The sequence below is a fragment of the Ammospiza nelsoni genome, chromosome 3, assembly GCF_027579445.1.
Source record: "Ammospiza nelsoni isolate bAmmNel1 chromosome 3, bAmmNel1.pri, whole genome shotgun sequence".
NCBI lineage: Eukaryota > Metazoa > Chordata > Aves > Passeriformes > Passerellidae > Ammospiza > Ammospiza nelsoni.
In genome coordinates, this window is record NC_080635.1 from 69467877 (window position 1) to 69494042 (window position 26166).

The following is a 26166-nucleotide window of genomic DNA, read 5'->3' on the forward strand; positions in this document are numbered from 1 at the left end:
TGTTCCCATGGATCTGCCAAGGTTCTTATCTCCAAGTTCAGTCTCCTAGCTGTTAGTGCATTTCCTAAGCATTTAATGCATTAGCTGTGAGATTGAAATGATTCTGATGAGAAATAAGCCCAGACTTTCAAACTCAGATACATCTTGTTTTTTTCTAAAAACTAAATTATGTAGTGAAGATCTGAAGCTGAATCAACAGGCTATGGATATGTTAAATGATATGTCAGAAATAATGAAGGAGGAAAAGTGTATTAATAGACTTATACTATCTTTCCTGTTTTGCTATATAAAGGAACCTTGGTTATATATTGTGAGTGGCTTATGTGGTAACTAATTATCCTGAGAGAATATTTTCTAATAAATACACTATATTGTGTAGAAAGAAACTATTCAGTCATGAATAATGTAATTTTGCATAGTATAAATATATTGGGACGGGATTGGGCAGTGGGACATGACAGGTTTTACAGCTACTCTTGTTCTGTACCTTTATTTTTTAGAAAATATAGTGGACAAAAATATTGTATAGTGTGTGAACAGGAATGAAATAATAGAAATCAAGGAATGATAGTGTATAGGTGGATAACAGACTAAATTCTAAGCTTGTTCTTTGAGATGTTTTACCAATTTATACATTTTTTTCAATTGCCAAACCTTTATTTTTAAGCTAATATTATTTTGGGGGTTGTGTAATTCAATATATCAATAAATTTACTATTTTAATATCAAATATGATTTTAGTGACATAACTATTATACTTTGTACTTAATAATGTCACCACATATTTGACGTATTATATATTCTTATAATTTAGTTCAATGATAATTGTGTTGGGTTAGATTTTAGGTTTGTAAATGTTAAAATATGCAAACACTCACACACCACTGAGCTCCAAAAATCTGACAGATCACTTAAAGGCTAAGTTAATTAATATCAATGCTCCTGGGAAGATTGAACAATTGTCTTATTTTGAATGTCCTGCTTGCTGCATCTTGCATTGGCCTGAGTTTTGCCAGTCATCCTCTTGAATTTCCCAGTATGATGCTGGTTTATGGCACTGAGCACAGTGTGTGGTGAATGTGTTTATCCAGTGCAAGTTCAGAGCATGTTTCACAAAGGCTGTCAGCACCTAACTGGTCTGCAGGGTGCTGCTTCAGGCTGGGCTGCAGTTGAAGGGTTTGGAGCTCTTTTTCTTTAACAATGCTGAAGGATAGTAAAGAAATTACTTCTTCCACAAGTCCTGGTTCAGGACTCATGTCCCGCTCATTGTCTGAGAGCCTGTAATTAAATCTGTTGGTAACTGATCTAGTGTTGCAAAATGATTAATTTAAATGGCCTTTCCTTAGGGTTTGCCAACAGGTACAGCATTGAGAATACAGACAGAGTTCAGGTGGGTTTAAGGACTGGAGTTTTGAGAGGACTGCTAGTGTATGTCCTGATCCTTGTTGTGGTTCTAAGAATTTGAGTAACACAATAATAAAGTCTTTGAAGACATTTATTTGTCAAGCTTTATTTAATTAGACTAAAATACTGCCCAGAACCTGATGTGGACATTGTGGTTGACTTCAGTTCATCTGATACATACCCAGTCCCCTAGAACAAGATAAAAACCCCCATTTCTTTAACCTTAGTATGTTTTCATTTTAGTGTGTTGGAAAATCAGCAATTACTCATTTGTGGATAAAAGCCAGGGAGGTTGGACAAATGCTTAAGAAATTATGGGGGGAAATTAGGAGATAAAACAAATTAGAAGGAACATTTGGTGAAAGCAAAGCACTGTAAAACTGATCAGTATTTTTTGACATTTTATAAGCCATTGTACATTTATTGCCATGGTAATGAATGGAAATTGAGTGGGTGATACATGTTTTGGTGGTTTTAATTTAAAAAAAAAATAGGAAGGCAGTAAGCAGTATAATTTTTACTCTATTTTCAATTAGTAGCTACTAGCTACTGTTCTGTTTTCAGCTCATAAATCTTTTTTAAAAGTCAGAAAAATAATTGTTCAAAAAGCCATCAAAGTACATGCATGTTATTGAGGGGAGGAAGAACAGAACATTGTTTCCAAGACATTTTATTTGTCTGTCACAAAAAAAAGATATTGACTGACACCAGAGAGAGCTGCTTTCCTGTATCCCTTTCTTAGTGAAGGTTTAATTGTGATCAGAGCCCTTAGATACATGAGGAAAAGTTATGAAAAGAATAATAAGGTGAATAATAAATTCCTTAATTAAAACTAAATAATAATGTATCCTCTTATGAAAAAAATTTAAGTGCTCATAAAAACAAATGCCAATCATGTTTTGCAAATACAGTAAAATAAGCTTTTCACAGACATTGAATTAATTTAATTGCATAAGTGTATATTGTAGTTTAATTTAGTAGGCAAACAAGATCACTGATCTTTCTGATCTGGTATTTTGAATCCAACTGTGAGCTGGATCCTAAGGCATTAGTATTATAATTGTCATGGGGAACTGTAATTCTCTTTATTGTGCTGTGTGAAACAGCACAAGAGCAGAGTTTTTCAGCAAGCCCATAATATTGTAAAGCAAGCCCATAATATTGTAAATATTCTGAAGTGTTAATGATATCTTGGAATATTCATTGTGTATAATGGAGTTAATTTTGCATCCTTACTCTTCTGACATATTACCTATAAATTATGTGGAATGAGTTCAGCTTTGTTTACTAGAGTGCTTTTTTCTCACACTTTCTTATTTGAATTTGTGACACTTTGTTCAGTATGATCACCTGTAATTGTGTCCTTTGTGATCCATTCAAAACTGAGGGTAGACTCCTATAGAATACACAGAGATGACAACACAAATACTGGGTTATGTGTGTTATGTACATATTTATACATTCACATATAATATTTTTTAGAATGTAAGTTCTACATTTCACAAAAAGCAAACATTTTGCTTTGCTAGAGGAAGCATTTGGTTAAATATACCGCTGGCTAAATAAAGAGACCACCAACACACAGGTAGGTGGAGACATGATGGTTGGCACACCACTTCAAACATGACAGATTGTTTTTAATGTATTTCCCATTTGAGGATTCGTGTTCATAAGCATAGGCAAATTATTCCTTGCAGTATGTTTGTGGCTGTATGCAATGTAATGAAAAGATTTCCAAGAGAGATTATTTGTAGTTGGAGCTCATTAATGAGGTAGATTAATTTTAAGCCTGATGAAATGATACAGATAAAAATTTAGCCTCAAAATACACCTATAAAAGGAAAGTTACTGGATTTTAAAGCCCAGCTTCTAAATTAATTTTCAATTCTACACATGTAATTTTATATTTTATTTTAATTTTAGCCTATGTGTCTCTGAATGTTATGTGAGTTATCTAATTAAAATTAATATTTCTGAACATATTATCTGAAATGCATTAAATTTTTAGTATCTGTGTATTAAAACTTCAACAATGTTGTTCTTAGTGGATCACATTTTTAAGTAATTTCCCTTGTTTCAGGTACAGGTTAAAGAACATAAATTTTTCAGAGTTTCAAGACACATATTAGAAAGTCTTACATTAGGTGAATTGCCAGCTGAGAAGACTTTTACTAACTTTCCGTCTGTATTTTTCTGTGGACTTGTGCTATGAGACAAAGGTTCAGAGGGGGAGTGCCTTTGATCTGCTTCTCACTGTGGCTATTAGCAGCTGCTCCAAGAATGAGAGCAAGACAGCATGTAGGGTATTCCTACTAATCTCCCTGCTTCCAGCATTTTTCAACCTGGAAGCCTCTCCAACCAGCTGAGGTTTGTCTGTTTCCTAATGCTGTGTGTTTCTTTTTCATTACTTTCTATCATTGATTGGAAACTTTGATCTCAGTTTTTTCAAGCAATTGACACATATCTTAATTAACATGGATCCCAGCATAGAAGCTTAGTAGAACTCACCTTTGTCAACTGTGAAGACTGGTGATTTACTCCTATGCCCTGTTTTCTACCTTTTGAGGAATTATTTATCTCTGCCACATCTTTTGTATGCCCCATCTGTTAAGTTTTCCCCAAACCCTTTGATTAGGGATTTTCCAAACTCTCTTGGAAATCTCAGTAGATCTCTCTGTACTTCTAAGCCATTCAGAATGTCCCTTTACAAAAGCTGTGCTGCCTCTTCTGGTATGAGTCATTCAAATGTCTGCTAATTCAGTTCTTCATTATGATCTATACTAATTTGTATGGATGTCAGGCTTATGGGTGTGTAGCTCTCAAGCTCTCAAGATGTTCCATGAAAAAAATTTAAACCTTGTTGTTGTGTGTTTCAATGTGTATAAGTGCAATTGTTCCTAATACTTGCTGGTCATTTCTGTCCTTTAGTTTTGTAATTTTTATATAGTCTCTTCAGTTTATTTGGGCTTCCCACAATGAGCTCTTGCATCAGGGTCTCCCCAGTTCCCTTCGGTGGACACCAGTGGAAGGTGTTAAATTAGCTTGTCCACAGGGGTCTTGTCTTCTCTGTATTCCTTCATATTTTCATTGCCAGTCTGCTCTGCAGACTCCCTGGCAGGCTTTCTTATTCCTCATGTCTTTGAAGAAAAATTTATTGTTAGTTTGCTAGTTGTTCCTCTTCTATTTTCTTCTTCTGTACATTTCTTCTGATATCATCTTTTATATTCCATTGTGTATAGTCATGCTGGTTTTCTATTGCTGTTACCTAAGTGTTAATAAATGGTGTGTGCTGCCTTGTGCTTACTGCATAGCATCTTTAAGTAGTTTCCACAGGACCTGTATGCATGTAATTTTTTTTTATGTGTTTATATAAAAATGTCCTTGTTTTATGTATACTTTCCGATTAATTGCTCACCAAAGGCAGAATTTCCACAGCTGTCCTTTTCTTTTATACCTGTCAGAACTTGAGTGCAAAGCAGGTAGTTAGAAATTTGTGAGATTTATACTTCCAAAACCAACATAAGTGCACAAACAGTGCGTGAATTACATATGCACAGTATCATAGAAGGCTTTGAAAGCTATCCCACTGTATTTCAGAAGTGTGGCTACACATTCTGCTGTGTAGTCTGGTGGAGTTTTTCCAGTGACATAGGCAGATTTCTCAAATGGAGTCTTGAGAGCATTGGAAGCAGTATGGGGAGTACTCTGTAGCAGGGAAACCAATTACTGATCCTTTCCTGGCACTATTTGAATCTCCTGCTCTTTTGTGCTAAAAATATGTTGTCCGTTGTTGTGAACAAAAGAGATTTTTTTGTTTGTTTGGGATTTTTTTTTTTACTTCAGTGTAAATGGGTCGGTTACTAGAATTTGGATTTTTCAAGGTAGGATTATTTTAGTGTGTATTTTTGAATAGGCTGCTTCTAATTTATCTAGCTATGAATATCTGATCTTCCTTTTTTTGTAAAGTTCTCTGTACAGCAGGAGTGGAAGCAGTACTTCATTTTGAGAACAGTGTTGAAGTAAATTCAAAGATTAGTTATCACTCAGACAAAAGCAGCTTCAGATGTTGGAAGTTGTCCTTTTAGAAATATCCAAGAAACTGCAGTCTAGTTCCATGCGTATCAGCATAGTTAAATTATTTTATGGCAGCTGAATATCTGTCCTGTAATGTATTAAATAATTTAATTTCTGATAAATAAGTTGCATAGTAAGTATTTAACTTCTATTTGCTTTTCTAAAGGACTCTTAATGGGCTCAGTAAGTGCAGGTTGTTACAGTGATACTCATGCATCTTAGAATTATTTAATTAAACAGTAGGAAATCATTTGCCTGTCTTGTGGTATGCTTGAATATTTTTTTTTCCCCATGTTTCAGGTAAATATGCTGAAGATATATTTGGTGAACTTTTCAATGAAGCACACAGTTTCTCATTTAGAGTCAACTCCTTACAGGAACGTGTAGATCGCTTGTCTGTCAGTGTTACACAACTTGATCCAAAGGAAGAGGAATGTAAGTTACCTCCTGCAGGGAGGGTTTCTTATTTTGTCACTCAGACAGCACTGATAGGTGAAATGGAAGTAATGGTTTAATAGTTTAAATCATATTTATAAGAACACACAGCAAAGCATCATAAGAAAGGTCCAGTTCTATTTCTGCTACAGGCTTTTTTTATAGCCTTGAGCAGCTTTCTGAGCTCAGCGTTTTCATGGTTACTGAATGATACTAAAGAATTTACATAAAAATGGCTACAGGAGTATCTGTCACTTCAGTAGGATTGCATATTTAGAATATTAATAATATTGTGTAATATTATGTGAATGCTTAGAGATAAGTCTATACACTTTTTTAAACCTTTCTATTAATTCTCATGGAATGTAAACATTTGTCCAAGTAGGGTTTTGACATTTTACTTGTACCATCTTACTTTCTGAATGATATTGTAGTTGTATAGCTTCATTTATTGCTGCTGCATAACCTCTTGGACTCTTCCTAAATAATTTTAAGTATTGTAAATATTGGTTAGCACTGAGAAAACAAGTACTCTCAGAAGTCATCAGCTCATGCCTGTAAGATAGAATTTGTACCGAATTTTAAAGGATGTTGGACCACCTAATGCATAAATGCCATGAAGCTTTTTTGCTTTCATTGATATCTGTTGGTCGCAGGTCAACTGTGAAAAATCTTGTAACCCCCAAAAAATTTTGGGAGTTCTAAACTATATGGTTAAGACCTAGAAAGAAGAGGAACACCCCATCATGAAGTATAACTTCAGATTGCTTGTGGGATCCAATTTTAAACTATAGAAAGCTGTTTCAGTTCTCAATGTCTAGACATAATAATTTTGTATTATTAGATTGTGTGATTACAATTGTGTATACAGAAAATTGAAGTGTCAAACCAGAAGTGTGATCTTCAGGTTGTCTTTGGTTATAGATGTCAGAATTTCACTAGTAGCAAAATTAAGCAAGGGGAATTTTTGATTCTGTATTTCGTGTGACATTAATTTTAGAACAGGTTTTGAAAGACAGCTGCTCACAGCTAGTAGCAGATTTTCCACAAAATCATGACTTGCCTAGGGGAATTCTTACATTAATGGGATTTTCCAAGTCTCTTGATAACTGTGCATAAATCACTCTTGTATACCTCTTTTTCCAATTGTTGTGGTTTAACCTGGCAGGGAGTTATACACCACTCATCCACTTGCTCACCCCTGCTCCACAGTAGGAGGAGGGAGATAATCAGGGGGGAAAAAAATGTAAAATTTGTGGGTTGAAATAATGACATTTTAATAGGATAGAAAAGGAAGGGAAAACATCAATAATAATATTAGATTATATAGAACAAGTGATGCACAATGCAATTGCTCACCACCTGCTGACTGATGCCCAGCCAGTTCCTGAGCAGCAGCCCAGCCCCCAGACACCTTTTCCCCTGGGTTTATGTGCTAAGCATGACACCATATGGTATGGAAGGTCTCTTTGGCCAGTTTGGGTTAGCTGTCATGGCTTGGTCTTTTCCCAGCTCCTTGTGCCCCCCATCCTGCTGGCTGGTAGGGTGGAGTTAGAAGCTGAAGAGTCCTTGACCGCTGCTCAGCAATGATAAAGCATCAGTGTGTTATCAGCATTATTCTCGTCCTAAATCCTGAACACAGCACTATACGAGATACTAGGAAAAAATGAAATCTCCTCCTGCCCAAACCAGGGCATTTTTGCTATGATTGGATAATGGTAAGAAACCCTTTCCATATATGATAATAAATTGTCAGCAGTTGTAATCTTGTAATGACTGTAACACTCTGGAGTGTTAATGGCATTTTCACATTTACTCTTGACAGCCTAGTTTTGGTTCAAATCAGAGGGGGATGTATGTTGATATATCATATCTGATATGTTAATCATTCACATTTCCATGGAATGGAGAGACCATATTAAGCCATTGAGTTAAAGCATCCAGGGATATTACACCATAGCAAGAAAATTGTACTATGCTATGTAAAAGGCATTTTACAAGTTTGGCTCTAGGTTTCAGGACCAAAAATCCGTAACTATTTGATGTTAGAGAATTGCTAGGAGTAGTTTTAAATAGTGTGTAGTCCCCAATGCACCATACCAACACATTTTCACAGAACTGTGCATGCTGTAGTGTTTGCTACACTGTATAGCTAAAGAAAGGTACAGACTGCAGTCAAGGAAACGGGGCAGGGAATAGGTCCTCACGGTGAAGTCCAGTGTGGCTCAGGGTGATTTGAACCTGATCCCCTGGATTTGTGTGTCACACCACAGAATGGCAGTGACTGCTTGTACTTCAGAGGGACACATGCAATCCTCAGTGTCAGGAGCTGTTAAATTACTGCTTTTATTAACCTAAGAATATCCAGTCCCTGAGCTGTACCCAGTGCTCCTTATTCACAAATGTCTGCCTGGAATGAGTCACCAGATGAGGACAAAGGAGATGAGGAGACATTTGATACTCTATTTCCTCAAAAGTTAGGGATCAGGAAACTTTTTCCCTTCAGCATACTGTTTTGGGCTTGACTTTAGAAATCCATCACAAATAGTTTAGGTTTAGTCCTAGTGTGGACTAGAATAGCTGAAGGATGTTAATGCATGAAGGGGAGGGAAGGGGGAGAATATTTGAATTTACCTTTTTTAACTCACTATGCAAGAATTAAGCAACTTTCAGTACTTCTACTTAGCTAACAGCATGAGTAAAATGGGATATACTTGTGAAATGAGTCTCATCTGCTCTTTGCCAGGAGGCAGTAATAGAAGATTTAATGGGTTCCTTTGGGCCCATGCTATTACACAAGAGAAAGAAATTAAGATTCATTTAAAGCTAAGTGGCATGAACAAAACCAGCCCAAGTCAGATTCACTAAACGAGATGCAGATACTTGGCAAGATGTTTCTGGTAGAATCAGAGTGATAAAAAGCTCTGAATTTGTTCGAACAGTCTGTGTGTTTTCTTATTTTGAATTACTACAGCATCTCTGTGAAAGAATAAAACCAAGGTTAAGATTTAAGATTGTATCTTTAGGAGTCTAACTCCTCATGACCAATTTTTCTGTCATAAAAGAGTTGCTGCCAACTTGGTTTGCTTTGAATTATTACACTGTTTTCAAATTCTTGATTTCTCAATGTTATTAATTTAATATTTTAACAGATTTTTAAAAATACTTTATTATTTTCATATGCATGTGGGTTTTACCCTCAGAAGATACCAAACTTGTATGCAGACAAAAGGAAATCCTCTGTTTTCCATCAGTAAACTCAACTTTATTTCAATTGTATGGGAAACAAACCCATGTGTATCCAAGACTAATATTTGGGGTCCTTTTAGGATTGAGAAAACACATTCTTGCTATAAAGTTGAACTAAGGTCAACAGCTTCACTAGCCCTGCAATATAAGGTGTCCTCATAGGTGAGAAAACGAATCCTGAGTATAGTTTCTTTGCAAGCATTTTTCATTTTAGTATTTACTTTATAGTAAATAGTAAATATATAGTTTATAGGTAACATTACTAACTCTGTCCATATATATGCAAAATGCATCAGTAAAATAATACTTCTCTTAACTGATCAAATTTTCATGAATTTAATTGTGCCTTTTAAGTGTGAGGTACTGCTAAAAGTGAAAAATGGCATAGTTGTAGAAATCTGACAGTTTTGAAAAGAATTTTAATTTTAACAATCATGTGGTTCTTTTTTGAAATGCTGATACATGGTACAGCTCTGATGCATTCATGAGATATTGGAAAATAGTTTTGTATCTCTCAGAAATAAATAATATCAGGGCAGAAGGAAAATTCATAAATTCAGAGTTTATCAGACTATTTTGGTATTAATTTAGTGCTTCTTTCATTGTGACCTGCCTATTTGTTACAACTGTGACAAGCAACTTAAATAAACCTAATGGCAGAAGTGCTGTGGGTGAGCAGCCTGGCACGTTTCAGGAAAGTGAATTGTGTTTCAGTAGGCTTCTGCCTTTGAATACAAGTGTTAGTTGTTTTTCTAAACATTCTATAAATATTGCCCTGTCATTAAAACAATAGTAGTTCAGAAGTTTGGCTGGACCAAGTCCAGAAACAGTTTTGTTGTTTTGCTATGGGGGAAAAGAAAGGTGGCATTTGGTGGGGAGAAACCAAAAAACCTTGACAGATAATTGTCGTCTGTATACTTTGGAAATGGGAGACTTGCTCAACTTTAAAGTCTGGATACTCAGCCCATTGTGAGAATTAGAAGGAAAGGGTAGCAAACCCCAGTTTAAGGGTCAGCTCACTGTCTTTAGCCTGTGAAGAAGATTTTGCAGAGTATAAATGTAATCAAAATTAAGAACAGGGAGCACATCAAAATTGGGTCATGATCTCCACACGTTCTATATTAAGTGGAGAGTAACACTATTGTCAATTCATTCATTAGAAATGTTACTCTCCAAGGCAGATAAAGACTGTTAAATTATATAGCAGATCTCTTTTCATTGCACATTGCTACTTAAAGAAGGTTAGATTTGATTGTGTCTCCCTCTCAAGATTCTGAGCAGATGGGCTGAGCTTCAACTGCTCTCCGTCTTCTTTCTCCAATTTTCTTAGGCCCTTGATTAAATCTGAGGGTTATTTAGTAAGTAAATCAGTTTTAAATTAGCGTGTCCAAGGCTTAATAGTTCCATGGTAAGACCATGATAGTGCATGTTTTGTGTATAAAAAGAGGGATGTGGACAAAATACCATTTGTTAAACAATGTAGTGGTTTTGTTGAGACTAACCAGCAGATTCAGTGTTTGATGCCCACAGGTATTTCACATCTTAATAGGGCTTACTTGTTCTACATGCTTCATTTGAAGCAGCTTCTGAGTCCTCCTAAAATTATTGATCTAACATTTACATCTTCTTTTTGTTTACCTGTAGTAGTTAAGGTACATACATTCTCCATCCAAAAAGTTCTTGAGCTGTTTTGGAATTTTTTAGAACAGTATTTCAGAAAATGTCTATTTCTTGGGTAGGTGACAGGCCCAAGAGTGATGTCTGATCTACAGAAATAATCTCTCTCTTTAGCAACTATCAAACCCACAGTCAGAGTATTCTGATGGCAGAGAAACCTAAGATGTCTGCATTCTGGTCATTATTTAAATGGATAATCATTAAAAGTGTAAAATAAATAATGTAGAAATCAGACTTTGAGATTGCAGTGTCTTTAGGAACTGAATCACACAAATCTTTACCTTAAGAGAATTTTCAGCAGCACCACTCCCTACCAATTAATTACCTTTAGTGGGAAATTTACAACTAAGTTATTTGTTTGAGAGTGTTGTTCTTTCCTCTTTGCACTTTTCAAATTGCTGGGTATGTTTTTGAACAGAGAAAGGGAATTGTATAGGGCAACCGAGTCCCTTGATTTGGATTAAATTTCCCCTAGTCATTTAGTTCTGCAGGGAGTCACAGCTGTGATATTCAAGAGTTTACAGTCTTGAAAGATGCCAGGATAAAATTCTGCAAAAAGTATTAAGAGAACAAGCTTTTAAGAGGAATATATGATTTCTTTATTTACTCTCTTTAGGAGAATGGTATTTTTTTGGCCTAGAACCTAATTGTAAATTGTGTAGTTGATGATTGTAAAAGAATAAAAATAAATCTAGTAACTTTTTTTCTTCTGGTAAAGTAAAATGTAGTATTTAATGTATTTGAAAAGTTAAAGTTAGCTGCTTTCTGTCAGTGCTCTGGTGAGCTCTATACCTGACTTTTACTACAAATTGGAGATTGCAGTTTAATGAGATGCTTGCTAAGAGATAAAACATTATTTAGTATGCACATTACAGATGTGCTTTTATTTAATTTTTACTTTACCCCAAAAGAAACACAGTTATTGTATCTCATCAGAGTACAATTTAAATACCCTTCCCCCCCACAGTGTGTTGTTGATTATGAGTAAAAATGGACTGGCATCTCTTTTTCAAAACCAAGTGTACATCGGGTTGACAGTTTAGCTTTCTGACAGACAGCTTTTGCTTATGTGGAAAATATTGTTGTGCACAGAGGGCTGATTGGCTTAGATTGGCTGATATAATACGTCTTTTCATACGATCCAAACAACAGACACAATAAAGACAAACAGGCATTTGTTTAGATTATTGAATGAATCTTCAAATTAAATTGTGACTATCTCAACTTTTAAGGAAATTATTTAAGACCCTGTTTTCTGTTAATTACAGTGAGCACAAGTGGTGTAGTAGGTGGACTTTTAGAAAAATACATCCGTATCAAATTTAGGATTTTGGGCTGTACAAAAAGTTCTGGTGTTGTTAGGAATTAAGCAACTAGAAGCCTAAATTTACCATCATCAAGTCAAATGCCTGCAGCTTTTCTAACTCCTCCTTCAGCTGCTCATCTCTACTCACACCTGAGTTCATACATGCACTTTGCCTGCCCAGTGCCCTTGCAGTGCCCATTTGTCACTGAGCTAGAGCTGGGTGCCACCAGCCAGGTTTTCATCTCTCCCCCCGCTGAGGCTGTAAAGCACGCAGGGCTCTTGTCTCTCTGCCAGCTGGCAAGCTGAACAAGTGGCTTTGGAAGCCAGACCGTGCACAGCCCAGGATTAGGCTGGGTGTGTGACACGGGATTTACCTGATCCCTCTGGGTAGGCAACTTACATCCATGTCAGGATTCTCCCTGTGCTGCGTGCCACCTCCTTCCCTTTCCCGAGTAATGCTGTCCTGGTGTGCTCTGTTGGTTGGAGTAATGGTGTGCTTTTCAGGGAGTGTCATCAGCATAGGAAATGCTGCCTTCTGCTGTGTATCTTAGGTTTAAAGAGAAAATTATTATACTTATTGTTGGGGATTGATTTATTGATTGCTTATCCTCTAGTGTGTTATCCCCCTGTATGTGTGTACAAAATGTGGAGTTTTAATCAAGAAAAGGGAAATTATGAATTAGATTGTCTGTGCTTGCTCATTGAAGAGATGGAATGCTAATAAGGAGTTTGTAGAACAGTGTAAATAATATGGTGTCACATACTCTGTGAGCATTTTAATAATAAACCAAAGTACTATATTTATTTATTAGAATAAATTAATTGTCTTCAGAATGTACACAGGTTGAAAGAGAAGTATACTAAGTTTTACTTTTGTTGGAAATGTCTCCAATATATGACATTTAGAAATCTTGCAGGATTGCCAAGCAACTCTGAGCAAGTACATTTGGTGTTATTTGCATAACCAACAACACAAAGGAAAGGCATAAAAAGATCTAAGACTTAAATTTTAGACTTAAATTTTTAAACCTCAGTTATTCTAACTGAACTTTTGCCAGCTGATAACAACCTGTACTTCATGACAGGTACAAAATATATAGGGTTAGTTATGACTGCAGAAATACCTACAGAAATTGAGACTCCTAGCTGACATTCAGACTTTATAATACTTCTTTCACACACTTAAAAAGGCTTCTGAGCAGCTAATTAAAGCTATTAAAAAGAATAAAAGACACTGTCTTGAATTAGAACCTAAGGGTAAAAAGGAGGAAACTTCTCCAGGAACACACAACCTTGCCAAGCGTAATAAACTTCAAAAGCCAAGCTGAAAATCAAACAAATCCCATCTTTAGTCTCACAAAGGATGTTGCCAATATGCTTAGGTAAGAAGACAGAACATTCCAGGAACTGCAAGCCTTCTGGAAAAAATCCTGCTTTCTGCCCCTTTGTGATTACACAGTAGAAATCCAACTTGGTGTATGTACATGTGTATGTGAACACTTGTATGTGTTACAGGAACCTGAGTGAAAAAAACAGTTTTCTGCTTAAACAGGTTTTCTTTAAACTGCTGCCAAAGGCCCTAGTGATAGGGGTAGAGTTGTGCTCTCATCTTGCATAAAGGGGCATTACTACCAACCTGTTTCTATGAAATAAACTTAATTATTTATAGATAAAATGTATGTGCTGAAAGTACTCTTTACTACCATGTCAGAAAACTGTTTTCATCATTGTTTGTGATTTTAAAAAAAGAGCCCAAGCTAATGAAAAGATCTGCTGCTTTATCTAATGGGAGTCTCATGCTGGTTGCAAGGGTAGCTTTTAGGCACACCTGGACTTCACAGGTGTGGTAACTGAAGAGCAGGGAGGGAGAGAAATATGAGACTAAATAGGTATACTGTTTCCAGAATTAAAAGTGCAAAGCTTATCAGTTGTGGTCACTTTTCCATTAATCTTTATCTAATTTTTAATGAAATAGAAAAGGCTCTTTTGAAATCAAGGAAAATAGATATGTAGACTTTACCAGGAGTGGATAAAAATAGTTGAAATCCCTGTTTAATGTGTTGTGTTCATGTAGTATTGTTTTCCTGTGGATCTTACATAAAGGTAATTGATTATTCCTAACGACTGTGCTTAAAAGTCAAGGTGGCTCTGAATTATACAGAGAAGGCTCATGTTGATTAAACAGATTAAAAAGCATTTGACTATTTTCATGTGTTGCAACGCAGAATTACCTCCCATTAAAGCCCATTGATCTCAGTAGCATAAGCTTAAGTGATTTTCTGGTTTGGCATCTCAGTGGGCCCTCAGTGAAACTGCTGCCTACATGCAAGGAATGCAAAGTTTGGCTTGCTGATGCCATAAAGGTAAAATCTATACCTCAAGGTACAGAGCAGTTTTTCATAGCAAAAGGATTGTGAAATAGAGTTGGTAAATGTTATTAGGTACTTCTGAACTACTGAATGATATTTTACAGCTACAGTATGCAATTTGTTGAACTACTTAGGAGAGACATAGTTCTGATATCTATTTAGGTGAGAAAAATTTCCTGTGAAGCTAAATAGAGGATGATGTGCTAGAACATTAGAGCCATGTTTGTCACACAGTCTGACAATATCTTGCCACGGCAATAGTGCTAGATGAATCTGTATTTGCTGTAAAAAGCCAAGATGCAAGCAGTAGTGCTTTATATTTCAACCAACATCAGGTAATTCCAGATTAATCCAAACAAAATATATCTGGTGGGATTTTTTTTAAATGGCAATGTCCCCTTTCAGTGTCACTGCAGGACATTACCATGAGAAAAGCTTTCCGGAGCTCCACGATTCAAGACCAGCAGCTGTTTGACCGCAAAACTCTGCCAATTCCTTTGCAAGAAACTTATGACATTTGTGAGCAGCCTCCTCCGCTTAACATTCTCACCCCTTACAGGTTAGTGAAACAAAATTGATCCAAATCAATGCCTAGCTTATTTTATGTAATAGAGAGGATGCATCCAGGCACCTTGCTCACATGGAGTAGCACTTGAATATTTAAGGAGCCAGGCTAGAAAACTGTGAAGCTGCTGGAGGAATGAGAGCAGCAGAAGACATTGTAAGCATTGAAACTTTACTCCATTTTACTCAAATCTTAACTCAGTGTAACATGGTAGGAAAAAAGTAGTTTTTAAATTCTGTATTTATTAAACCATATAATGTACTTGCATGTGAAGTGAAGAAATTAAACAGGTAAGTGTGTAGAAAGAAGGGTCTTCAATGGAAATGAATATTGCTTGCTGTCCCAGAGATTCAGTTTGAATCAGTAGCTGAACATAAGCAGCCACATAAAATTGCTCAATATTTTAACAGCAAGATTTGAGTTATTGGAGTGGGAGGTGGGAGTTCTCTGATTTATGACATACTTTTTTGGGGTTTTTTTTTTTTTTTTTTTTTTTTTGGTTGTTGTTGTTGTTGTTGGGGTTTTTTTTTTTTTTTTTTTTTTTTTTTTTTGTCTGGAGCTTGTGTTAAAGTTATCTTTCTAAAATTAGGACCTTGAATGCCAGGAAAGATAGTAAAAATGTTGGTGCAGAAGGTCAATGATCACCTCTTTTGTGTTCCTCAGTAAAACATTTCAGGGTCTGAGATACTATATATTCCTTAATATGCCCTTGCTTTGTCTTAATGTTTGGATTCATGTCTTGTCAAAGAAACAGTATGCTCTATTTGTGTCACTGTGTTTCAGGGATGATGGAAAAGAGGGTTTGAAGTTCTATACCAATCCTTCATATTTCTTTGATCTGTGGAAGGAAAAAATGTTGCAGGACACAGAGGACAAAAGAAAAGAAAAGAGGAAGCAGAAGGTACGTATGTTAACTTTATATGGCTTCTCTTTGTTTTTTCCTAGAACAGGTTTGCTTGCAGATGTGGTACTTTAATAACAGTGCAGACTTGACAGAGCCATCTATTCAACTAAAGCTGCTTGTATTCATTCAGTTCCACCAACTTAAACAATTAAATAATAATAATAATAGCAGCAGTAGTAAAATATTATAGAAGGACCTAAAGCTTTCACTCTGTCTTAACATAACCAACTTTTGCCAAAGTTTGTAAGTACTCTAGCAATAACTCAGAAAAGAAGGAGGAATGCAGCAGGAGTAAAGAGTTTCACTTGAACATTTGTTTTGTAAGACAAAGTTTTGACAGTCTTACAGGTGAAAAAGCTTGAATGACATTCTAATAAATATGTTTAAACTAGAAAGAAATTAGTAGGAATAAAACACATTGCTTATATTTTCTTAAAATTAAACAAGCACTTTTGTAAATGGTAATGCTACTTTTTTATTTGACCATTATTCTGTATGTTTCATAGGCAGTAGAGAGAGTAAATATGAGTGTCAGATTTATAATTTGATTTCAGACTTAGAATTAAAAGCTACTTAAACAGGTATTTTTCTCCATATTATTCAGGTTGTTAGCCACTAGTCTGATGTTTCTGGCTCTTACAAGTCTTTCTGGTCTACATGTTATGTTTAGCCTGAAAGCAAATTTTTCTTGCATTGGAAATGAGATTGTTTTTCATAATTTTGTGGCTGATGTTTATATGCAAGTAATTAAAAACCACTGTCTCAGTTGTCAGTTTTGTTTGCACAACTCTCCTACAGCAGAAAAATCTAGATCGCCCTCACGAACCAGAGAAAGTGCCAAGGGCACCGCATGACAGACGGAGAGAGTGGCAGAAGCTAGCCCAAGGTCCAGAGCTGGCAGAAGATGATGCTAACCTCTTACATAAACACATTGAAGTTGCTAATGGCCCAGCTTCACATTTTGAATCAAGGTTCCTTTTTGTTTTTTCTATCCTTTATGAAGTGTATTCATTCTGTGTAGTGAACATGCATGAGTAGTGGTCAGTGATGAGATGCTACTGTTCCCCTTGAAATGCACTGGAAATCACTGATTTAGCTTGATCAAAACTCAGTTTTGAAATTCTTAGTGTGTCTATAAAGGAGTAGTTACTATGTTGTTGTTTTTAAGGGTACCATGTGTCCTCATTGTATCCTTGAGGATGTGCTGTCCTCTGTAGCTTGATGGAGGTGTAGTGTCCCAGGTGTGTCACTGCATTCCAGTCCTGACCCACAAAATCCCCATTGTTCCCGCCTCTTGATTTTTCTTAAGCAGACACTGCCAAGACTATATCGTGTGTGTGATGTGAACAAACGTCCACTTGGAACTCAAATGAGAATGCTGAGCTTCACTTTACTCTTGAACAAATCCCTGATTTGATTGACATTTCTGGTTATAGCCTATTACAAAATCCAACCTGTTGAATTCTCATTTCACAGCGTGTATTTGCTGGTGGCTAAAAGTAGCATTTCACATGGCAAACACCTGCTGTGCTTATGCTTCTGGTCTTGGTGCAAAATCAAGTCCATTTTACCAGCCAAGAAACATCTAATAGCAAAGAGGGCTGACAAGTAATGTTAGGCAGTTTGGGGATAATTTTTTTGTTTGGGGGTTTCGAGTGTTTTGTTGGGTTTCTTTTAATTAAAAAGTATTCATTGTCCTCCCAAAACTGGTTAATTTTTTCCCCTATCTTTCTGTGGTCAAAAGCACACCATAAGAGAGTATTTTGTTTAGCTTTTGTAAGGCCTTCAAACAAGCTCAGTAGTGATGGTGAGTAATTATGACAACTCTAGGAGAGAGTGTTTGTTGCCTGAAAAGTAGAAAAACCTGCTTGTAAAAAACTTAGCTCAATTCAGAATGGAAAATGCTCTCAGTGCGTTTCACTCAGTGGGGTACAAGTTAAGTTATGGTGATTAGCATTTTTCTAGGAACAGCTTTATAGAATCTCTGTAAGCTGCTGTGTCAAGTCATTGGCAGAAACATCTGCTTTCCTGCGGTCCTTTTGTTATGTTGTATGTTGGGTTCCACTTTAGACATGCTTGTTTTATATCCAGGACCCTGGCCTAAACCTTGATTATCTCAGTACTAGTAATGCAATTGTTAATAATGCTGAAGTGCTTGGGAGCACTGCATGTGAAGAACATGTTGTTCAGAAACAGAACAGCACCATACTTTGAAATAAATGAGAAAGATTTTCACCCCTGAAGAACTTAATAGGCTTAGGTACTACAGTGGTGGCAGTATGTGGAAATGTAGAGTGTTGCTCTACTAGTTGGAAAGTGTTCTACAAACACTTTTGCTCTGAATTTAATAGAATTTTTTAAAATAAAATTCTGTAATTGAATAGTTAATTGAAATTTACTAACTGATCAGATCCTTGAGGTGTGTCTAAAGTTGCCATTAACAAGTTGAATCATCTTTATTTAGTGCTAGTACTCAATAGTAGATATTGATTGTGTCCTGTGTCTATTAAAGCAGCGAGTTCTCTGTATATATTGGAATAAAGATCCTCTGACAGAAGTTCAGCTAAATTATTCAGTTGTAAATTCTACCACTCTTAACATCGATGGATGTTTCATAAATGTTGTAAAAGAAGAGGAGTTCTGATTGTATTGCTGTGTTTATTTAACTCAAAATAATGTGTCTAATAAACACTAAGGTCACACACATGGTGTAGAAACTATCTGATATACCTGTCAAAATCAAACCCTTGAGCTGCTAGAAGTAATAACAGGGAAAGTGGGATGAATTATTGAAAAGCCACACTATAATATCCAACACTAGTGGAGAGAAGATACTTGCATTCAGAATCAGACTGAAGTGTAGCACAGCGGCTGAGGGCACTAATACTGCCTCCTACTGAAGGTGAATTGGATCATTTCTCCCTGTTTCTTACAGATCCCAGGCCTACGTGGACCACATTGACGGGTCGTATTCCCTTTCTGCCCTGCCCTACAGCCAGATGTCCGAGCTGCTGAGCAGAGCCGAGGAGCGCGTGCTGGTGCGGCCCCACGAGCCGCCGCCGCCGCCCCCCATGCACGGCACCGCCGAGGCCAAGCCCGTGCCCCCCTGCGTCAGGTACCGGCCACAGGGGCCACGTGCCCTTCTCCTGGGGCTGCTGTGGTTATCCACCCCCTGCCAATAGCTGTCAGCATTATTGCTGTGCTGCCCATGAACCCCAGCGTGCCTGCAGGAACAGGGCCGCCGGGAGCTGGGTGGGAAGGCCGGCACCTAAATCCCATAGGGTGGAGAAAAGCCTCAGCTTGCCATCAACACTGCGACCGTGTTGCCTTCTGAGTTAAATGGCAAGACCAAAAACTATATGGAAAATGCTTCTGTGAAATATGTTGGCATTTCAGGATGTAGCTTTGGAGTTTTGGAAATTTGTACAACTGGGATGTGTTTCAGCCTACATGAAAGGAAGAATATATCACAGTAAGACAGCTGTCAAAACCATGTATTCATTGCATTTGCTAAATTGTAAGTGCTTCTCTCTCCCAAAGTTTTTTTTTCCTACTTCTTTGTACCTTTTCAGAAGTGGATACGTACATAGAATATTTTCTAGAGATGAAAATTTCTTTGTCACTCCCCTATTTTTTTATACCAAAAGTCTTATTTTATGGTCAGGCACATACAACTTAGAATAGTGGATAGCTAATTCAGATGGGATTGTTACATCAGCAAGATGTTAGTCTCTTGAAATGGGTGATATTCGCTGCCTAGGAGATCATACACAAAAATGCATAACTCTTTATTAATTTACCACAACAGTTTAAAGAAATCCTCTAGTGGTCTTTCAGGAAAAGAAATTTACTGTTCTCTCTTGTTTCTTCAGTTCACCTATTTATTGTCCTGTAATGAGTATCTAGCATATAACTGTACCTCTCTGTATGCAGTATTGATGACCTTTAATATTAGTCTCACTCATTTTTTCATCACACCTTAAGTATATATATTTCAAATTAACTCGTTCTCATTGTTTGCATTGTTTTGTTTTGGTTTTAAAGTTCTATGAACCAAAACAGTTCATCGACTGCTAGTTCCCTGACTTGAGAAAAATAATTTGGATTTACTTAGGGACAACAGGGAAGAATTATATCAAAGGTACAGGAAATCTTCGAGCAAGATGCACTGTATAAGAACATAGATTTGATTAATAGCTGAATTTGAGCAGAGGTCTTTTGGAAACCCGTTGCAAGCTCCATACTGAAAATTAGACATTCTTATTTATGAGGTGTGGACAAACACCCTGAAATCATCATGGTACATAATGCTCTTTAATGCCCAGGTTTCAATGTTCTAAAGTTGCACAACTTAATCTATTACTATTTTTCCACTCTCTAGCTTTCATATCTTTGTTCTGTTATTGGATGTTGCAGTTCTACTCCTGGCTTGGTAGAAAATCGTCCTCAGTCGCCAGCAACAGGCAGAACACCGGTGTTTGTGAGCCCCACTCCTCCTCCTCCACCACCGCCACCTCTCCCATCCGCCTTGTCGACTTCATCCTTAAGAGCTGCAATGACTTCCACCCCTCCACCCCCAGTCCCACCGCCACCACCCCCTCCCACAGCTGCTCTGCAGGCCCCAGCTGTGCCGCCTCCGCCAGCTCCTCTCCAGATAGCTCCTGGAGTTCTTCATCCAGCTCCGCCTCCAGTGGCTCCTCCCCTAGCACAGCCCTCTCCCCCTGTCACCAGAGCCGCCCAGGTGTGCGAAGCTCTGCCTGTTCACCCGGTTCCTCCACAAGCTGAAGTTCAGGGACTTCCTCCACCACCCCCACCTCCTCCCCTGCCGCCTCCTGGCATCCGACCCTCCTCCCCTGTCACAGTTGCAAACCTCTCTCACCCTCCTCCTGTCCTGCACCCTCCTGCCACAACCATTGTCCCTGGCCCTCATGCACCCATAATGCCTCCATCTCCACCATCCCAAGTGATTCCTGCTCCTGAGCCCAAACGCCATCCTTCAACTCTGCCTGTGATCAGTGATGCTAGGAGCGTTCTGCTGGAAGCAATACGGAAAGGTAACGTTGGCTATTACACAGCAAACAGAGCCATCTCAGAAACCTGCTACATACACGTGACCTTTGAGACATGGAATATTTCACATGTGTAAGAAGTTACAGGAATGCATCTCAAGTCTGTTTCTGTTTTCTATCCCCTACAGTGTATACATTGCCAAGTAGACAGGATTTTTTCAATTCGTAATTTCACTTATCAGATGTTTAGTTTGGATGGCAAACCTGGTTCTCTGTGGATGTTAGATTACAGAAAAAAGTACGTGTGTTTGTAGATGATCTGTGGAGATTATCTTTCCATTTCCGTTTACCTGCAAATGTAACTATTTCTGATCATCTACAAATTGTGTAGAAGACAAAAACATTGGTTTTCACAGACTGTTAGATAAAAGCGAAACTGATCAATTGGCATTGGAATTTTGATCATCTGTCACTGTATTACAAGATAAAAGTGACATTCAGAAGTCATTGCTGAAGACCTCAAGCTGTTAAGTATCTGATCTGGACACTGATGTCAGTGCAGTAGTGGAGCAGCCTTTGCATTGCAAGGTGCCCATGGCAGAGTGCAAGAGAAGGGCAGAGCTGCAGGGCAGTGTTTTCCTGATGATCTCATGAGGAGCTGTGTGTGCCAGCTGTACCTTTCAGCTTATGGTGCCCATGGCCAGGAAAATCCCCACTGGCATCGGAACACACACATTGGTGTGTGCTGCTGTTTGATGGTGCGGTGTCTTTCTGTCTTTCAGTAGTTAAGATCTCTCAAATGTTTCAAGTGCTACATTCTTCTTCTCTTCCCCTGCACTGTAGCACAGCACAGAATCTGTATGGTACTGTAATATCAGCAGATAGGCCATAGCACTAATTTGAAATATTTTTGCATGCCTATATGCACATGAATTGGTAACATCATTGAAATCTAAAGAAATGTTGACAACAGCTGAGTACAACAGGGGTACATGAAAATGTGTAGACAATGTCAGCAAAAATGAGAAAATAGAGCCTGGTATAATCTTGGTGATTGCTGAGAACACTTTTGACCGAGTCATACCCAAAAAACAAAGGCTTGAGTTACCACAGCTTTGATATCCAAGTAATACTTTATCCCAAACCAAATCATTACATGATTAAAAAAAAGAGTTACAAGAGGTCCTGTCTTCAGGACAAATCGCTATAAACGTTCATTAAAATTATGAATAGAGAGTCTAAAAAATGCAAATAGCAAAATCACTTAGAGTGGTACTACAAATGTATTTTAATAGAAAATCAGAACCAGGATATTGTAGTAGACGGACTCAAGATCTTGTCTGCCACTGCAATTCTGACATTCTTCTCTTTAAAAGCTTGACAAAAAAAATTCAACCTGAGCAGGACAGCATCCTGTGTATTCATTTTCGATTGCAAAGCATTCTGTGAATCATGACCTAGATCCATGTGCAGTGGGGAAGGAGGAGGGTGACATGTTTGTGCTCTGCTGTTCCCAGGCATTCAGCTCCGCAAAGTGGAGGAGCAGCGGGAGCAAGAAGCGAAGCACGAGCGCATTGAGAACGACGTCGCCACCATCCTCTCCCGTCGCATCGCTGTGGAGTACAGTGATTCAGAAGATGATTCAGAATTTGATGAAGTAGATTGGCTAGAGTAAAATTATTACATTGCTGTACACTGCAAAATTGAATGCTAATGTCCATTGTGGTGCTTGTTCTTTGGAAGTTTGATGGTCATTTCTAGTGTTTTTTGTATTCTTTTCTTAACATAATTAATCCATGTTTTTCTACTTTTCAGTTTACAAAGAGCTCCTAGTGCATCTTCAAAACTAAATGTTTTACAGTGGCTTTTCTTACACATCTCTTTTGAAAGAACATACTTTGTTCCAATAGACCACTAAGTATTAAGCATGGGCAGCTGTTGGTAGAGTAGCAGTTTCAATTTTTTGGCATATCTTAACTGTGCACTTTGTGAATTTTAAGTTGATGAAGGCAACTGAGATTGACATTCCAAGGGCAGCTGTATGTACTAATGAGCCTTATTCCACTTCTGATAGTGTTTTAAAACATTAAACCTAGCTATCAAAATATCACTGCCTCGATAACACCTGTATACTAAAAGTACATATAGTTAGCAGCACTGAACACACTGAAAAGCAAATGGATCTTTGGGGGGGTTTATTATTGTTTTATTGTTGTTTTTAAATAATTATGGCCTTATTTGAATGTTTAGAGATTCCCCTTCCCTTCTTCCCTCCCAGGTACATATTGTGTGGTACTATTTTTGCCTGCATAATAAAAGTTTAAAGTTTTTTTTTCCTTGTGAAATCTTTTGACTTAAACATGCTGTGTAACTTATGTAACTGTTAAAATAACAGTTTGATTTAATAAATGGTTCATTTTAAATGTTCCTGGGTGTTGGTCTTTCAATGAAGCCTGCTTTTCACTGGTGTACCTGAGAGATCCTTGGTTTTCAGGTATTTAATCTGTGGTGTACAAAGTTAAAGTATTTTCTCATCAGTTCTCTCATTTTCTCTTGATGAGATGCAACAGTTAAAATCATGATTGATGAAAGATGATTTTTTAAGTGCTGTCTAGCAGTGCAGTGCATGTTTTTCACATCTTTTGTGTTTCTCTTCCCTGGAATAACTCCTTCAAGTCTGAGCACATAGTCAAAAGCCTGTTGAGAAGGGAAGCATGAGAGGGTGCAAGAGCTCTCTTATCCTGTGATCTTGTTCCTGGAAGATGGAATCCTGTAATAGAGGATAAGAAGTCTTGAAGGTCAGATTGAGATTTCTTGAAGGTGGAACATTAAATGTTCTATGTGTTACAAACCAGCTTGCAGGGACATGTGCTTGTTAGCCTTCTCTTGGAATTGGGCAAAACTCCCAAGGGATACACTGGGGTAGGAGCAGTGTACAGCAACCGTTCCAGCTTCTCTGTCACCATCTCAGCCTCCAGTGGGATTTTGCACATGGCCTGCTGTACTCAAGACTTTCAGCTGCAGCAGTAACACCTTTATTAGTTTTGTGGAAGAAAAAATATTGTCACAATTTGTGAATCTGCATCTTTGTAACTATGGCTGCAGATATGTGTGCCCTGCTCTCTCTTGAGTTTTTTCACAGTAACACCATCTGGTTTGTTCTGTTGTTCTCCATTGACTTCCCAAGTGTGTGTCCTGCTTAACCCCTCATTGTAATGGTAAAGAAAGGATGTCAGAGCCACTTCTGCATATTTGATGGTGTTTCCTTGGATCTCAGTAATCCTAACTCACCAAACCTAACTTGTCCTGAAGCTAAATGTGGGATCCTATTGTTGCAGCTGTAAAGATTTGAGATCATAAAGCAAAGTGCGTTGTATGCAACCACAGCTCCCCTTTAGCCAGGGACCAAGATCTGCACTCCAGGCAGCTGAAAAGAACCTGAATTTCATGTGTAGTTAGTTCTGCCATTCACAAAATTTCATTTCAACTGATATTTATACCCATTCCTTGCACAACTCTCTATAAACTGATTTTTCTGGTGGGTATCACAGAAAGCAGCCTACATTGCCACTTAAATGGAGCAGCAGTATTTCTGTACCCAGGCTCTAACTGTTCGAATTAGAGCATCTCACCATCATGCCTGCATTGGTGGGTGTGCTCTGAGTGTGTCCAGGAACTGTGAACTGCATATAACTTACATAAAATGAAGAAAAAGGGAAGAAATTAAAGCAAAAAAACACCCTTACTGTAACTGCAGCTATCACATAGCAGACTTGAAGGTATTAAAAAAAAAATTCTTATTGACAAATAGTTGTTATTGACTGTTTTGCTGTCCTGCTGATTAATAGTATCCCTTCCAAGCTGGTACCCAGGGCAGATAAAGCACTCATGTAATATGACACAGTCACACAAAGTAATGAACCTTGCCTGTGAAAAGTCAAGAGTTAAAAGAGTTAAATTCAGTTAACATTTCAAAGGCAGGATTCTTGGCCTTCTGCCACTGCTACAGCTATCTGCCATAGCAACTGGTCTCCAGATAGCAATAGCATGATTCACTAGTAGCAAGAGGTGATTGTTGAATTTGAATATTTGTGTTTGTAGATCAGCTCCCGAGCCGTGCATTTGCAGTCTCGGAGATTTGTGTCCCTCTACTGTGGTCTCCAGCCGCCTTTCTCGTTTGGTGGAATGCTGTGCAGAGGGCTGCTGGGCTCTTCATGCCTGTGATTAGATGTGTAATAGATTATTGATTGCTTTGTCTTGTAAGGTATTAAATCAAGATTTCTGTATTGAACTGTTTACGGAGTCTGTTGTTTACCTCTGAACATTTGCAGCAGCTGGTTAAAACCAAGGCTTGAAGTCTGACGCAAAAATAATGTGTCAGTAATGTTCCATATAAGTGAAGAGAAACCTTTGTCTTCACCCTTTTCTCAAACTGTAATCTGGGACAGTTAAAAATTATTTACCTCTCCTACTGAGAATGAGGGGCAGGGGGGAAGAACAATATAAAGTGCATAGAAGAAACAAAATCTGCTTGGTGGCAGATGACTAGGGAGGTGCAGAATTGGTCACTCGGGGGTTTTATCAAAAGATAAAACAGTAACAATGCAGCTACCATGGACAAACCAAAAACAAATCAGTAAATGGAAGAGAACAAGGACTGAAGAAGCAAAAATTAAAAAGAGACATAATTTTGGAGTTCTTTTGTAGCAGTGTGATATGAACAGTAACCATTAAATACTAGATATTATTAAGGGATTATGTTATCTCTCAGTAAAGTGGGATTTTGAAATCAGGAGGCATTAAAAGGCCTTTAATCGATAAAATTATTCTTTTGTGCATGTTACATGGGAGTGCACTCCTCAGGATTTAGGTGGACACTGGCACACCATTGACTGTCTGGGACCCAAGTGTGCCAACAGGTACCCACAGTCCCCAAGGCTTTGCAACAGACTCATCAGGGTGATGGAACTATCCTGGCTTGGATGCAGCTGCCCCCCTGAAGTGCATCCCACGGGATTTCCCTGGGGCTGTGAGCCTTTGTCTGCCTGGAGAATGCAGATGGAAACAGACTCTGCCATACTCGGTGTCCCCAGCCCATGGATCCCCGCGAGAGGGGTTCAGGATGGTGCAGAAGGCCCTGTTTAGCAGGCGGGAGCAGCTCACAGCAGCATCCC

The 26166-nt window shown here is 37.8% G+C and overlaps 1 protein-coding gene across 3 annotated transcripts in view; it reads left to right on the forward strand.

The window, feature by feature from the left end:
• The window catches only part of WASF1 (WASP family member 1), an 87218-nt gene extending 63799 nt beyond the window's left edge, over nt 1-23419 (forward strand). For 2 of the 3 annotated variants that reach the window (XM_059468210.1, XM_059468211.1), the window contains exons 3-9: nt 5779-5913; nt 14920-15073; nt 15863-15980; nt 16782-16954; nt 18919-19098; nt 20400-21037; nt 22510-23419. In XM_059468210.1, coding sequence (XP_059324193.1) covers nt 5779-5913; nt 14920-15073; nt 15863-15980; nt 16782-16954; nt 18919-19098; nt 20400-21037; nt 22510-22667 — 1556 coding nt within the window. In that variant the 3' untranslated portion in view covers nt 22668-23419. The remainder of the gene's footprint in view (nt 1-5778; nt 5914-14919; nt 15074-15862; nt 15981-16781; nt 16955-18918; nt 19099-20399; nt 21038-22509) is intronic. The other variant, XM_059468212.1, reaches the window with a different exon arrangement.
• Nucleotides 23420-26166: the final 2747 nt, after the last annotated feature.